At 26.1% G+C, this 17,139-nt stretch overlaps 1 protein-coding gene across 1 annotated transcript in view; it reads left to right on the top strand.

Annotated features, from left to right (window-relative positions):
• Positions 1 to 13,809, top strand: part of LOC124944925 (homeobox-leucine zipper protein GLABRA 2-like) — a 35,415-nt gene extending 21,606 nt beyond the window's left edge. Inside the window, exons 3-12 of the mRNA XM_047485271.1 lie at positions 10,350 to 10,642; positions 11,184 to 11,301; positions 11,386 to 11,559; positions 11,642 to 11,953; positions 12,125 to 12,226; positions 12,330 to 12,527; positions 12,623 to 12,788; positions 12,854 to 13,146; positions 13,229 to 13,312; positions 13,417 to 13,809. Coding sequence (XP_047341227.1) covers positions 10,350 to 10,642; positions 11,184 to 11,301; positions 11,386 to 11,559; positions 11,642 to 11,953; positions 12,125 to 12,226; positions 12,330 to 12,527; positions 12,623 to 12,788; positions 12,854 to 13,146; positions 13,229 to 13,312; positions 13,417 to 13,809 — 2,133 coding nt within the window. The remainder of the gene's footprint in view (positions 1 to 10,349; positions 10,643 to 11,183; positions 11,302 to 11,385; positions 11,560 to 11,641; positions 11,954 to 12,124; positions 12,227 to 12,329; positions 12,528 to 12,622; positions 12,789 to 12,853; positions 13,147 to 13,228; positions 13,313 to 13,416) is intronic.
• Positions 13,810 to 17,139: the final 3,330 nt, after the last annotated feature.

The following is a 17,139-nucleotide window of genomic DNA, read 5'->3' as shown; positions in this document are numbered from 1 at the left end:
ATGTATATAAATATTTTCCTTATTGAAATAATATAACATAACCTAAAAAAACCCATAAAACTAAATTATGGTTAGAGATTTGGGAAGTCTGGCTAAAAAGATGGTTGAAACTATGAAACATAGAGTTTTTACATTGGTATATCGGTTGATTGAATTAATATTGATTTTATCTGTTACGGCTGTTTCGGTTGAAAATGTCTTTTCTGTCGGTTGAAAATGTCTTTTCTGTGATGAAAATTATCAAGATTGATTTACGTAATAGAATGGGTGATGAATGAATGAACGACAATTTGATAGTATACATCCAAAAAGAGATTTTTGTCACAATTTAAAATGAACAAATTTTACAACATTTTCAATAAATGAACACCCGAAAAACTCAATTGTCTCCATTTATTTGTACGTATAGTAGTAGTTGAATTGTAAAAGAATAAATATTTTTGATATAAATGTTGTATAGTAAAAAGAAATTATACATAAATTTTGATGCATCCTTCAAATTTGACTCTAAATTCACCATTATATATATATTATTGATATTAAAAAAGAATTATACAATAAATTATTATATATGTTTAAGAAGAATTGCATAATAATTTTAAAATATTATTAATTAAATATATATTATATTGACAAAAACATATATATCATTCGCATGTCATTAATAAATAAAATTAATGTGATTTATATTTAATTAATAATAATTTTTTTAAGTTATTACATTATTCTTATATGAAAAATATATAATAATTAAATGCATATTATTTCTTAAGGTGTTATATATTTAATTAATAATAATTTAAAATTATTAAGTTATTTCTCATAATAATAATAATAATATATATATATATATATATATATATATAATTAATGTCTCTTTAAATTCTCAACAATATATTACACTCATTTTGTATATATAATATTACATTCATTTTGTATGACATGAGGCAGCATATATATATAAATATATATATATATATATATATATATATTATATAAATATGCATTTTTTTTATCTGTATATTTAATTAATAATAATTTATAATTATATATTATGTTATTCCTAATAAATATATATATATAATAATAATAATAATTTAATTATTATATTATTCCTAATAAAAAATTTTATATATATATATATAATAATAATTTATTGTATTATTTCTTCTTTCAAATTTTCCATTATAAGTTGAGTTTGGTAGTAATTCCTTGTCTACCCTATGTGTAAAACAATTTTTTCTAAAATATTCATCTTTTCATTCACTTTTTTTAAATATTCACTCTTTTCTCTTTGAACCTATTAATAACCTCTACTAATTACCGTTTTCTCTCAATCTATTAATTATATATTCATCTCACTTTATACTGATTAATTACTTTATTTTATAAATATAAAATATATATAATTAAAATTAATAATACTTATTAAATAATAAAAATAAAATAAAACTTAAATATTATATATTAAAATAAAATATATTAAAATAATACACACATAAACAATAAAATAAAATAAATTAGTAAATTACATAACATTAAAACAAATAAAATAAAATATATAATAAATATTATATAAAATAAAGACCTTATTTTTATACATCGTCCACAAACTCTCACACTTTTTAAGAATTATCTATTTCAGATCAAATAAACAAATTTTCTTTCATTTTTTTCTTTTACTTTATGATTTAATTATGAGAACATAATATATTTCTCAATTATTTACAAATTGAAACGTACAATATGCTTTATTAATTAAGAATTGGGTTAAAATCCTATTTTTCAAATTTCACAAAGTGTTTGATAAATTGTAACATGATTTAATATATTGTTTACTATCTAGATAGAATGTCAAATAATCTACCACGATATGTGAAAATAAAAAATTTCATGTACTTTATTTTCTACATGAACAAAAATCTCTATATAAATTTGTATTTTCTATATAATTGTATTTTGTTTTAATTTTTATATATTTTATTATATATATTATGTTTAAATAAAGTATTTTGAATTAATTTTTATTAAATGTATTTTATTTTAACGTTTATATAATGTATTTTATTTTAAAGTTTATGTAATGTATTTTTATTTTAGTGTATAATATTTTATTTTAATTTATAATATTTATTTGAATAATTTAATTTATTAAGTGTAGTTTTAATTATATATAATATATTTATAAAATTAAGTAAAATAAAATGTGTGTTATTTTAATATATTTTATTTTATTTTAATATATAATATTTTTATTATTTAATTGAGTATTATTAATTTAATTATATATATTTTATATTTATAAAATAAAATAATTAATTAGTTTAAATAGAGATGGATAATTAATAAAATTAGAGAAAGAAAAATGTAATTTAATAGGATTATTAACCGATTAGTTAGAGAATGTGGGTATTTAGAAAAGTGGATATTATGGAAAAAATTATTTAAAATATGGGTAGACAAGTTGGGAAATTTGACGAAATGTCCTCAAAATGGGGTTATTTGACCTGATGGTCACCCATAAATTTAATTGCGTTCGTCGTTTTTTTTATTGACGAAATTGCCCTTTTCGCGAAACGCTAAGGGACTTAGCGTTTCGCGAAGTGGGAATGTGTGAAATATCCAGATTACCCTTACTATTTAATATAACCTCCCTAATTTTTTTTCATTTCTTTTCTTCTCCTTCTCTCTATTCCCGCTCTTCTCCTCCTTCTCTCTAAACTCCAGCGGCGATCGATTGGCGGCGACGCAGCGAAATCCACGACAATGAGCTCCACGACGAGCACGAGCACTGTTCCACTTGGTGCGTTTATTTTATCCTATGATACTTTAAGTTTATTGATGTTTGGTTTCTTCGAATCACTATTGTTGAGGGTTTACTTCCCGTTTCGCTAAGTGTTTACCGTTTCGCTAAGTGTCTATCGATTCGCGAAGGCCTTCCCGTTTCGCTAAGTATTAATTATTCATTTCCCGTTTCTAAATCAAATCATGATTTTTATTGCAGCTGAAGTTTTCGTTTTCTATAATGGAGAGTGGAAATTTGATGCTGATGGAATACTGTATTTTGATGCCTCTTCAATCAAAACATTTGATTTACCCCAAAATACTCGTTATGCTGAATTAGTTGATAAACTCTACGCTAGACTTAACGTGCAGAAATCTACATACGATTTAGTGTTGTAAGTCAAGTATGATATTCCGAATATCATAAATCCAAAACCTGTTTTTATTGATGGAGATTGGATTTGAACACATATTTATCACGCTTGATTTTGGGTCGAACCGTGTCACCATTGTGTGTCTCTGTAGTAGAGAAGTCAGCATTTACTAAAGAAAATATACCATTACTTACATACCCAACTCAAGAAAGTATACTACCACTACAACTTACTCAAAAAATTGTACCACAAGTTGTACCCTTGGAATTCTTTGTTGAAAGTCAAAATGAAGCCGAAGAAAACTTTTTGCCTCACATCCCACTTACTCAGGACTTGCATGTTAATACTGGTGCAAAGGCATCAATACCTATACCAACAAGTGCAAGAAGATCATCAATGGGTACACCAACTAGTGCAAGAAGAACATCAATGGGTACACCATCTAGTGCAAGAAGATCAGCAATGGGTACACCATCTAGTGCAAGAAGATCATCAATGGGTACACCATCGAATACCAAATATAAGTTCATGCCCATTCACCATGAAAGTTAGCGAAACGGTAAGCACCTCGCGATTCGCTAAGTGTAAATTTAGCACCGAAAGTTAGCGAAACGTTAAGTACTTAGAGAAATGGTAAGCACTTAGTGAAACGGTAAGTCCTTAATAAGCACTTAGCGAAACGATAAGCACTTAGCGAATCTTCCCTAAAACGGAAACCCATATGATCCGAGATTCATATGATCCGAGATTATCTACAAAACCCATAAATGAACCACTTAACGAAATGCACAAATATGAACCAATATGAACCAAATAACAAATATGAACCCACAAATATGAACCAATATGAACAAATATGAACTAAATAAGAACATAATTCGAAAGGTTTGAAATGAAGATAATGGAAATATGAACATAACTCGAGTTAGGTTAAAGGTTTGAAATGAACATCTTCTTCGACCTTCAAATTCTTATAATCCTTCACCTGCATGTAATAGGTTTAGGGTTAGGATTTATGAAGATCATGTAAATAAAAATATAAATTGATTTAAGTTAGAGTTTGAAATAAATATAATGTAAATCTATATGAAGTGACCGCAGCCCCGCCGCCGTAGCCGCCGCCTCCGTCGCCGTAGCCGCCATCAAAAGAGAGAACAAGATAAGAGAGAGAAAGGAAACGAAGGAAATGGAAAAATCAAAGTATTTATACTAAACCCTAATCCACTTCGTGAAACGCTAAGTCACTTAGCGTTTCGCGAAAAGGACAAATTTATAAAAAAAAAAAAATAAAAGACTACGAACACAATAAAATTTATCTTTTTCCACCACCTCAACTAACCTAATCTTTGAGGTCATTTTCTCAAATTTTCCGACAAGTTGTCCCTTTGAGTTTCTGGGTTAATTTGTGAAAGAAATTTAAGGATGGACATGTTGGAGGTACATTTGTGAAAAAATTGTTTCTTATTTTTTATTTAATACTTTTATAGTAATGTTAATATTGAAAATATTAATAATTTTATATTATAATTAAATATAAATAGTTTAACTTAATTGTTAAGGTAGAATCTATTCAATAACTGATGACAATTTATAAATTTCTTTCACTTATAAACTTTTGTGGTTGAGAATTTAAAGTAAAAAATAATATATTAAATTAATTTTTTTATAAAAAAATAAAATAATTATTTTAATCATTATTAATTAAATATATATTTTTTTGTTACGAGGAATAACATAATAATTTAAAAAAATATATGTCACATTAATATTATTTAATAATGATTATATATGTTTTTACTTTTAATATTAACACATTCAAGAAATTATATATACAATTTATATATATATATATATATATATATATATATATATATATATATTTATAAGTATTAACATAATAATTTTAAAAATATATTATTAATTAAATATATATCACATAATATTATTTACTAGTGACATAAAAATTATAATATAATAATTTTAAATTATTATTAATTAAATATATATCAGGTAAAAAAAATAACATTCATATATCAATAAATATATATCACATAATAATTTTTTCATAATAATTTTTTTAAAATTATTATGTTATTCCCAGTAAATATATATATGTATATATATAATAACTTAATACATATTAATTTAATTAATAATAATTTAAAATTACTATGTTATTTATAGTAAAAAGTAAAATATATCTTTCTTTAAATTCTTAAATCACAGAGTTTACAAGTTAACGGTTAGAAAAAGTCAAGGATTTCAGCTCCAATACTTTGGAGTGTTTTTTCGTCAACATTGTTTATCACATTTGGATGGAGAGAAACACTAGAGCCTTCTCAAGTGTCCGCAACAATGCATATTTAATCTGGAACAATATTATCACTGACAGCAACTCCCTCATCCGAACGTGGAGACGTATTCCCATAGGCGAGAATAATTAATTAATCTTTAAAAACTGAACAATCGCTTACGAAAAAGTCACCCGAACCACTGATTTCATTGCACATTAATTCTCAATTCTAATTGGTCATTTTTTATCTTATTTTTTTTACCTCATTTAGTTTGTTTTTACTCTGATTTCCTTTTTACTTATGTAACTCATGGAAAAAGGACACTAGGTCGCGGACGCGCATTGATTAGAGAGTTAGTCACGAGCGCAGCGACATTCGTGTTTCGTTGGTCTGGGATCTGTGCATGGGTTCAACCTACGTGCAGTTGATTTGCCCGACTAGGTGGAAGTCTGGTCTGGCATAGCCTGATGTTGGGTTCCACGCCTCGTGTCGGCTGCGTCTAGCAGTCCAGTGGTCTGGTCACTGCCACTTTCAATCAACAATATTAATTTTTATTATTACTATACAAAAGAATAAAATGATATTAATATTAAATATATTTATTTATTCTAGTTATTTATTTAATAAACGATATATTTTTATCTTTTTTGTTTTTAAATTGTAAAAAAAATAATTATTTTGGAGTCTCGTTGATATTACGTCGTTTCAAACTAATTATTTATTTTAATCTCGTGCAATAAGGTTATATATAAATTTTAGAAATAAATTTGTAAACTTAAAATTAATTGAAAATTATAAGTAAAAGATGAGTGTAAACACTAACAGTTTTATTAATCGGTTTAGTGGTGCTCGAATCGCTAAACTAACCAACTGATGATAATGATTAAAATTTTAAAAATATACATATTTTGATTACAACTTGTATTTAATACTTAAATATTTATCTTAATAACGAAGTTTCGACCTCCAATATACAGAGTTGATATTTGTTTTTTCAAAACAAATTTTAGGTATACTTTATATTATTTATCAAATAACTTTTGGCGAACAATTAAATATGAATGCACCATTCGAACAATCTTCTAACAGACCAAGTCACCAAACTAAACTGATCAATAAATCGAAACGGTTCGAGATTTTTTTAAACCTTCTTCAGCGATTTAATTGTGCATTTCAAGATACAAATCGGTTGAAAATCGGTTGAACCGAGCTTATTATACTTACAAAAAAACAAAAATTAAGACATTAAAAAATGTATTGACATGAATCAAAACAAATTGTAAAATTATGGTAAAACAGCAACTATTTTGTTTCAAAATTTATAATTCATAAGGTAATTTTTGAACAATAAAAAAAAGTTCTCTTCAACTTGTACTTTGTCTAGTGAATTATTTAATTTGAATAATATTAAGTAAAATAATACAATCATTTTATTATTACTACTGTTAATGTGAAATTTTAAAAAATATTTTAGTAATAAACTCACAAACTTGTTTAGGATATTTGATAGTAATATAAATTAGATAAATGTAAAAGAAAAAAATCACAATCCACGTGGACCATTGAATGAGTTTCACACGGATTAATAATCAATTTTAATCAACAATGTACGCGCCTAGGGTTCCTTAATTGGGTTGATAAGACGTCCAAGCCCATTAGGGTTTGGGGGTTTGGTCTTTTGTCGCGTTGTTATTATTACTATATATATATATGTCCATATATTGAAAGTGTATAAGATATATGAATAAAACGGCGGAGTGGTGCTCAATTCATTACACCATGTATCGTCATACTATCACATGCCGACGTCGTGAACTAGCTCCGATCGGATCCTCGTTTGTGTGTGCCTCCTCTGCGATTTGATCCTAGTTTTTCTGAAGTTGGCTCAATCGAGGTATTTTCTACCAGCATAGCTCATCAATTATATATATTTTACTTATCTTGATTTTATTTGTGTGAATCAAGTTATAGCGACCAGATCTTAGATATCACCTTTATTGGAAAGTATTGTCAGTTTATATATTGCGCCGACTACTATCTAAACAAATAGATCTGATCCGGCTATCTATAATTTTGAAGGTATGTATAATTTATTATATATTTTAATTAGCGCCGATATTTTAGATATCACCTTTATATAGGAAAGTATTGTCGCAATTAACATATTGCGCCGACTACGATCTAAACAAATAGATCTGATCCGGCTATCTATATTTTTGAAGGTGTATAAGATATATGAATAAAACAGCGGAGTGGTGCTCAATTCATTACACCATGTATCGTCATGGTTTTAATCAACTATCACATGCCGACGTCGTGAACAAGCTCCGATCGGATCCTCGTTTGTGCGTATCTCTTTTGCGATTTGTTCCAAATTTATCTGTAGATCATTTGTTGGCTCAATCAAGGTATTTTTTACAAGCTTAGCTCATCAATTATATATTTTACTATTATATATTTTACTTATCTTGAGTTTGTGTGAATCAAGTTATGAGATCTTAGATATCACCTTTATAGGAAAGTGTTGTCGCAATTAACATATTGCACCGACTATATAGATCTGATCGGGCTAACTATAATTTTAAAGGTATGTATAATTGATTTTAATGTTAAATTTTACACTAACTTTGAAGAATAACTATTGTAAGGGTAAATTTAGAATTATCAGTTGGAGATATTAGATTTCATGCAATAGTAATCAAAGGAGGTATAATATGTTCTTATGGTAGATTAATTAGACATTAAATTCAAAGTTTCGGTGGATGTTTATATATATATATTATGGATTATTTCTAAAGTTATTGCTAAATTTACAAGTCTTAGACTGTACATATGATCTTAATTTAAACAACAACAACAAAATATATATATATATATATATATATATATATATATATATATATATATATATATATATATATATAAAAGATTAATTTAAAATTGATATTAGATAATTAATAAAAAAAAAAAAGTAGTCTTTTTGGTATTTTTTTTTCATCATAATGGCAAAAAGAAAAATATGTATATGGTAAAATATCTTTTTTTATTTGATATTATCTATAAATTAATTAAATAATAATTTTTTCAAACACTTTTTACTTTTATTTATATCATTCTCAATTAAAAAAAAAAATCATCTATTCCAATTAATTTTTTTTTATATAAAATATAAAATTATCTTTTAAGTTTTACTTTATTAATTTTTAAAAATGAATTTTGATTTTGATAATAATTACTTTATATTATGGATTAATTCTAAAGTTATTGCTAAATTTATAAGTCTTAGACTGTACATATGATCTTAATTTTAACAACAACAAAATATATATATATATATATATATATATATATATATATATATATATATATATATATATATATATATATATATATATATATATTGATATTTAAATGTTTAAAGTGTCAAAAAAATTAAAAAAATTCTAAAGTTATTGCTAAATTTATATAAAGTAATTATTATCAAAAATCATTTTTAAAAACTAAGTAAAATCTAAAAGAGAATTTTATATTTTTTATAAAAAAAATTAATTGGAATAGATGAATTATTTTTAATTGAAAATGAAATAAATAAAAGTAAAAAAGTGTTTAAAAATATTATTATTTAATTAATTTGTAGATAATATCAAATAAAAAAAAAGATATTTTACCATATAAAAATATTTTTCTTTTTGTCATTATGATGAAAACAAAATAACAAAAACACTACTTTTTTATTAATTATCTAATATCAATTTAAAATTAATCTTATAGATTCAATTATTCTCTTATCCATGAGTTATTATTTTAAAATAAAATATGAATCTGTATATACATTTACAGCTATATGTAATTAATTTTAATGAATATGTAGTGTTAATTAATGTATGAATATATATATTTTTTTGAGAGATAAACAAATAAATATGTTTTATTATTTTAAGAGTAAATAAAACTATAATTTTGAGATAATTATAAATAATTAATATTTAGAGGTAAATAATTAAGTTATATTGATAATTGTATAAAGGATAACTTGATTATATTTACTCTACTTTATAAATTAATTTTACACCTTTAAATTATTATTTAATAAATAATATTAGTTTTATTTCTAGATTAAATTTTAAATGATTTTTATTATAATTATCAAAATTTAATCTAGAAATTAAGTCTAATATAATTTATTAAATAATAGTTTAAAGATGTCAAATTAATTTCAAAAGTAGATTAAATGTAATTAAATTCTCCTTTATTCACCTACCAAGAAAAGCTGTCTCTTTTTTTTATTCATATTTTTAATTAGTAAAAAAGTTAATTAATTTATCTTTCTCAATTATTTAATATTATATTAATCTTTTTATATTTATAACATTGTCAAATATTAATTAATAAAGATACTTTAATCATATTCCTTATATGAATCATTTTATTACTCATTATCACATTTCAAATGATCCTTATCTCAACTAATATTTCATCTAAGAGAGCTTGTTTGACTGTCTATTATTTGTAAAAAAAACTTACTTAATGTAAAAATAATTTATATCATTACAAATATTCTATGTCAAACAAGTCTTAATGTAGGAGTTCGAGTATAAAACCATGTAAAATGTCAACTATTTCTCTCACTCTATCTCTCTCTCTCCTTAAGATATCATCTTCTTTGACTAAACAAAAAAACCAGAGAATACCATGGAAGGAGACAGTGCTAACCCTAACCCTCAGCCTTTCACTCTCACTAACGTAAGAATTTTTCATTTTTTTCTTATTTCTTTCAGTTAATCTTCAATCTTGACATTTATCATTTGTTTCATTGTTCTTTCTTCAATCTTGAAAAATAAAAATACTAACTTTACTATTTATCCCCCAATCCCATATCCCAAATAAACAAAACCAGGGTAGCAGTCTCCGGCGGAGCGAGGATGCTCCGACGTCGGTAGCAACAGGGAGTCTCCGGCAGAGCCCGGTTGCGCCGGCGACTACTCCGGCGAGCAGGGGTCATTTGGGAAAAGGTAAGGAAATTGTTATCGGTGAACAGAGCAGGGAAGCGGTGGAGACAAGCAATGGAAAAGCAGCAACGGCTAGAATTGTGTCGGACGAGGAAGAGGATTATGACGTCATGGAAGCCGCCGGCAGGAAGAGGAAAAGGGCTCACCGTCACAGTGCCGACCAAATCAGAGCAATGGAGATGTACGTAATCTCTCTCTCTCTCTATATATATATATATGCATGTGATAAAATTAATTAAATCATTATTTTGTCAATAACCGTCTTTAGAAAAATGATTTAAAAGTTGTGATTATATTTGTTTATAAGCTCTTCATTATTGAATTTGAAGTAAAACATTTTGTTTGTTAGATTGTCATTGTGGTGGATCTATACTAGACTAAGTTGGGTTGAAGTCCATCAAAAAAAAACCACTTTTTTTTTACGCTATAAATGTTACATAACCTCTAATTTTTTTAATTTTTTTGAATTTAATTCATTATTTTCTCTATGATTCATAGAAAATTGGGCAAAAACTTAGTATGAATCGTTATATGTTTCTTGTTATACACATACTTTAAAGCCTACCACAACTTTTTTATAGTTCACCCAACTCGAATTTCTGGAATTGTCGCGATCTCTTGTCATAGTTAAACATTTTTCTCAATCACCAAACAAACCCGGAGGTCTCTTGACCCATGAAATTAACTTGTTTTTTTTTTTATTTCGTGTGAAATATGTATAGTCTGTATAGCGAATCGTGTCATCCTAGTGAGTCACAGAGACAAGAACTGAGTAATCGAACGGGGCTGACTTCACAACAAGTGAAATTTTGGTTCCAAAATCGAAGAACCCAATCTAAGGTGATTTCGTTACACAAAAAAAGTTTTGAGGTTTATTTGGTAAGTTAGTTAAAGTTGAGTACCTTATTTGATATTCTTTTGTAGGCCCAATATGAACGTAGTGAAATTTCATCAATGAGAAATGAAATGGAGTCTTTGAGGGGAGAAAACAAATTGCTTAAAGATCGTATTAAGAAAAATCTTTGCTTTAATTGTGGATTTCCCAATGTTAATCATCATTCATTGGCACACGAAAACGAGTTACTCATCATGAAAGAGGTTAGTTTAATTCAAATTTAATGTCGAATAAAAAGATGAAAAATAAAATAAAATAACATGTTTTCATTTATTTTTTCTACAGATCGAAAAGATAAGATCCGGTGTAGATTTATCAACATTGGTGCCTGCTAGCACGACATCGTGTTTGTTAGGAACAGAGGCGCCAAAGGTTATGGAACTTGTGGTTCAAGCTACGGAAGAGTTGGTTAGACTGGCAATGTTGAAAGAATCTGATTGGTTGCTCTTTACAAAAGGTGGTAGTGAAATAGCAAATGATGATATGTTCGCGATCATGAACTCGAGAAATGATAGTGAAATGAGAGTTAACATTTCGAGGGAGACTTTTAATGTCTTTGTAGACATCAATAGCTTGGTTGACTGCTTCATGGATGTGGTAAGTTGTTTTTCTTTGAACTCGATCTAGTTTCAAATTGAGATATAACTTGATAGATGGTAATAAAAACAATCTCGAAAGTAAAACATGCTCGATTTGACTCATTGGTATTCTTAGGTTTAATGAATTTTATTTCTTTTCCTTTATTAATTATTTAGTTTACTTTTGTAGAATCAATGGAAAGACATGTTTCCTAGCATAATATCAAAAGCATTAACAGTTGATGTTATTTGCCAAGGAGAGGGGCCTAACAGAAATGGTGCTGCTCAGATGGTAAATAAATATAGTCAAATTTTTATTATTTAGACAACTTATAAATATACCCTTAAACTTTTTATTTTGTTAAAATTTAAGAATGAACTATACAATATTGCAGATGGTAGCAGAATTTAAGATGTTAAGTCCTATTCCAGTGAAAGATATGAACTTCATTCGACATTGCAGAAGATTGAATCCCAAGAAGTGGGTAATAGTCAATTTCACTATCAACGATAATCTGAATATTTTCGCATCTGAACTTAGTAAGCATCCATCGGGTTGCATCATCGAGGATATTTCGGAGGGTCATTGCAAGGTACGAACTACCTAAGTTTATTATTAAAATTTTCAAATTAAAAATAATTTGATTTGTATAATGATAATAATGATTGGATCACATTTATTTTGTAGGTGACATGGATAGAACATTCGAACTCTGAACTATTCATCCCAACCAATTATCCGTTAATTGTTAACGCTGCTTTCAGCGCTAGGCATTGGGCTACGGCGCTACAACAACAATGCGAACAATACTTCTATATCATGGCCAGGGCAACTACCCCTTATGAGTCAAATGGTACAAATTTATTATGTTACATTTTTTATCAATAAGAAAAATGTTAACCAATTAATATTTTCCAGTTCATGAAAATGGTGGAGGACTTGTATCAACCATGATGGATAGGACAAATACAATGTTATTGGCGCAAAAAATGACGGTTAATTTCAACCGCTCGATTGCTGCATCGAATTTATACAAATTCGTTAAGTCAACAAGCAACGACGAAGATGAAATTAGGGTTTCCTATAAGAGGAACTTAAATGATCCCGGGGAACCTATTGGCTTGATCATTTGTGCGGTTACATCTGTATGGTTGCCTATTTCTCGACTTGCCTTACTAGATTACCTTGGAGACGCGAGTCATAGACACGAGGTTTGATTATTTAATTGATTTCCTCCTTTGGATTTATATTAACTAGCTTTGTATTTTATTTTACTTTTGCTTGTATTTATAGTGGGATCTTATGATGAATGGGAAAGCTCAATCCATGGTAACCTTTCCCAAGGGATCTAAGTATGGAAACTCTGTCACAATCCAAGTGAGTTATTTTTACTTCCTTATAAGTTATATAGACCCCATATATACATTTTGAAACATTTTAATTATAAATGTTACTAACAAGTATGTACATTCATTCTATAGGGGATTGAGGGAATAGACGACACGAAGATACTACAAGATAGCTCTTCAAATGATTTTGAATCGATGTTAGTTTTTTCATCGGTGAGCATGTCTTCGCTGCAATCCAACTACACGGGGGAAGTGGCGTTGCTTTCCTCGGGGTTTTCGATTCTTCGAAATGGGATGGATTCGAAGGAGCTGGTGCTGGCCGATGGTTCGAGGGAACGGGAGCATTTGACTAAACCGGGAGAATTCGAAAAGGAAGGAAGAAAGGGATGTCTTGTAACCCTAGCTTTTCAACTCATGGCTAGCTCTTCTCCAATGGATGAGCTAAGTGTGGAATCAGTGGCGTATGTTTGTAGGCTTGTTTCGTTCACATTGAGGAACATTAAGGATGCCTTCAAGTGTGAGTGAAGATTGGAGGCCATGGGAGAAGAATGGTAGACTAATAATTTGCAGATTTTTAAGACCATCTTTATTTTTCATTATGGTTTAAGAAACTTGTTCAATTTTCTTGGGGATTTTTTTTCATTTATTCAGTACTTTGATTATTTTGATATTATGGCTATTTTATTATTTGGCTTTCTATTCTTAGGTGGTTATTTTATTTTATTGGTTAAATTTTAGTTTTATCAAAAGTTATTTCTAAATAATCTTATTTGTTTTCATTTGGGTTTGGTAAACTCCAAACTCAAATTGAATAAGATTAATTCAGGTTGGGATAAATCAAAAAAAAATCTTTTTCTTTTACTAATTAATCTTTTTGGAATTTTTATTTTAAACAATTGTTTTTGAAATATTTCTTTCTTTACATTTAAAGAAAGTTGTTTTTGTGTACACAATTATTTTTAATTTTTTTTTTACTTAGAACTTTTTATATTCAATTTTTTTTGTTTGGGTCTAGACATTTTGTGTTAATTACTAAGTAGGGAATTTTTTCATATATTTCAATTTGACTATTTTAATTGTTTTCTATTTTTAGATGGTTATTTAATTATATATATATATATTTTTTGATAAAGTTACTATCAAAAAAAATCTTTTTCTTTTACTAATTAATCTTTTTGAAATTTTTATTTTAAACAATTGTTTTTAAAATATTTCTTTCTTTCTTTACATTTAAAGAAAGTTGTTTTTGTGTACACAATTATCTTTTTTATAAATAATTTTTTTTACTTAGAACTTTTTATATTCATTTTTTTTTTGGGTTGGGGTCTAGACATTTTGGGTTAATTACTAAGTAGGGATTTTTTTTTCATATATTTCAATTTGACTATTTTAAATGTTTTCTATTTTTAGGTGGTTATTTAATTATATATATTTTATTGGCAAGGATATTTAAGTGGTAAATTTTAGTTTATTTTATTTTTATCAAAAATTATTTCAAAATAATCTGATATGTTTTCATTTGGGTTTCGGTAAACTCCAAACTCAAATTGAATTAGATTAATTCAGGATGGGATAGAGTTATTATCCAAATAAACCAAAAAATTATTTCACTTAATTTTTTTAGAAATTTTGTTTTAATCAACTGTTTTTTTTTTAAATACTTTTTTATTCTTTACATGAAAGAAAGTTGTTTTTTTATACATAATTATCTTTTTTTATAAATAATTTGTTTTGCTTTAACTTTTCTTTATTCATTTTTTTGCTGGGGTCTAGTCACTTTGGATTAACTAAGTAGGGGATTGTTTTTCATATATTTCAATTTGACTATTTTAAAGGTTTTCTATATTTTAGGTGGTTATTTATATTTTATTAGGAAGAATATTTAAGTGGTAAATTTTAGTTTAGTTTATTTTACATAAAAGTATTTCTAAATAATCTTATTTGTTTTCATTTGGGTTTGGTAATCTCCAGGACGAATTCACCTATGGGCTTAGGGCTTAAGCCCACCCCTTCAAAAAATATTATTTTATTCAATTTTTCTTTAAATTGAAAAATATATATTATATAATATATGATATATATAAAAAAATAAAATTAAAAATAAGTATTTTTTTCTAAGTAGTATATATCTTAATTATTTCATATACTCTAATTATTCAATAGTTTCATTGATTCACTTTTCAAATTTGTTTTTATGTAAGTAAATATATTTAGATTTTATTTTAATAATTCTCTATTATTTAATAATTTTTATTAAAAATTTTATATTCATTTTTTTAATTCTTACAAGAATAACTTTCTCTTAAAAATCAAATTCTAATTCTTATTCGGTATAAGCATTTATTAAATTATATAATATAGTGAAGATATCATTGTATTAAAGTATGAATTATACATTAGAAACTTAATATGATGCAAAATTTAAAGATTTCTGGTAGAATTCGGTAAACAATTGAGATCAAAAGTTTATATTTTTTTTTTTATATAGAAAATGACATAATGTCATTAAATATAAAGAGTCGGAAAATGTAAAGTTTATGTATGTTGACTAGATTGATTCATCTTATTTTAATATTACATGTTTCTACCGCTACTAGTGAGCGAACATTTTTAGCAATGAGGAAGGTAAAGACGAAACTTCGCAATAAAATGAAAGACTATTTTTTTACCAACTATTTAGTAATTAGCACGCTAAATTGATCAATATTTAGTTAAAAATATAAATATAAATTCAATTATAGATGAGTTTTATGTAAGGATGACAATTTGAAACCGTCCCGCGGTAACCGAACTGAATTGTCCCATTTGGAGCGGTTTTTCCCCAAAATCGAATAGAATGGGGCATGGATTGTATTTGTGTCCCCCGACCCGCCCTTATCTCTCACGTTGATTCTGTCTCGAACACTATAAATACAATTAAATATATAAAATCATCAATATATTTATTTATTCATTATATTTTATAAAAAATTTAAGTTTATTTTTTAATAATAATATAAAATTTTAATATATTACAATATATATTATATTAAAAAAAATCGTTTATATAATTTTTTTAATTTTTGTAAACGATGCCCGCGGGAATTCCCTAAAACCGGGAAGGGTATTAAAATAATCCGCGAAATAAAAAAGAGCGAGGATGATAAATGAATTCCCCGCCCTGAACCGCTACATTGTCATCACTAATTTTATGTTGTAAAATTCTATAAAACTCAACTTATTTAAACGTTGTAATATATATATATATATATATATATTATTCAAGTTCATCTAACTCTAATAAGCTCCAAACTAAAATTTAATAAGTTTAATTAATGTCGGGATAGATATTATAAAAAAAAAATCAAAATCTTTACTTAATTTTTTGGAATTTATTTTTTTAATAAAGGAGAGAACTAGCATACACTCATACAACCGTGACCCCCGCTTAAACTCAAAATGCTTCTAAATGTAATCGAACCCATAATCTTTTGATTGTTTAAGTCGACTCTTACCAATGGGCTAGTTACTTGATAATATTGAAATTTTTTGTTTTGAACAATTGTTTTGATTTTATATTTTTTTTTATATCACAAATAAAGTTGTTTTTGTGTACATATTTTTTTATATTTACAAATAACAACTTTCTTTACCTAAAAAAATATTTCAAAAATAATTATTTTAAAAAAAAATCAAAAAAAATTAAATAAAATAATTTATATATTTATTATTTATTTTCAAATTCTTTTACTCAATTTGTTAGGTAAGCCCACTAAGCCTTGCTAGAAAAGACCTATTCTTAGTATTAGGTTATTCTTAGTATTAGGTTGGATTTACCATTCTTAGTCTGTAATTTTATTTTACTATCCTCCTGAA

Source organism: Impatiens glandulifera, chromosome 7 (genome assembly GCF_907164915.1).
Source record: "Impatiens glandulifera chromosome 7, dImpGla2.1, whole genome shotgun sequence".
NCBI lineage: Eukaryota > Viridiplantae > Streptophyta > Magnoliopsida > Ericales > Balsaminaceae > Impatiens > Impatiens glandulifera.
This window is presented reverse-complemented; position numbering and strand designations above follow the sequence as displayed.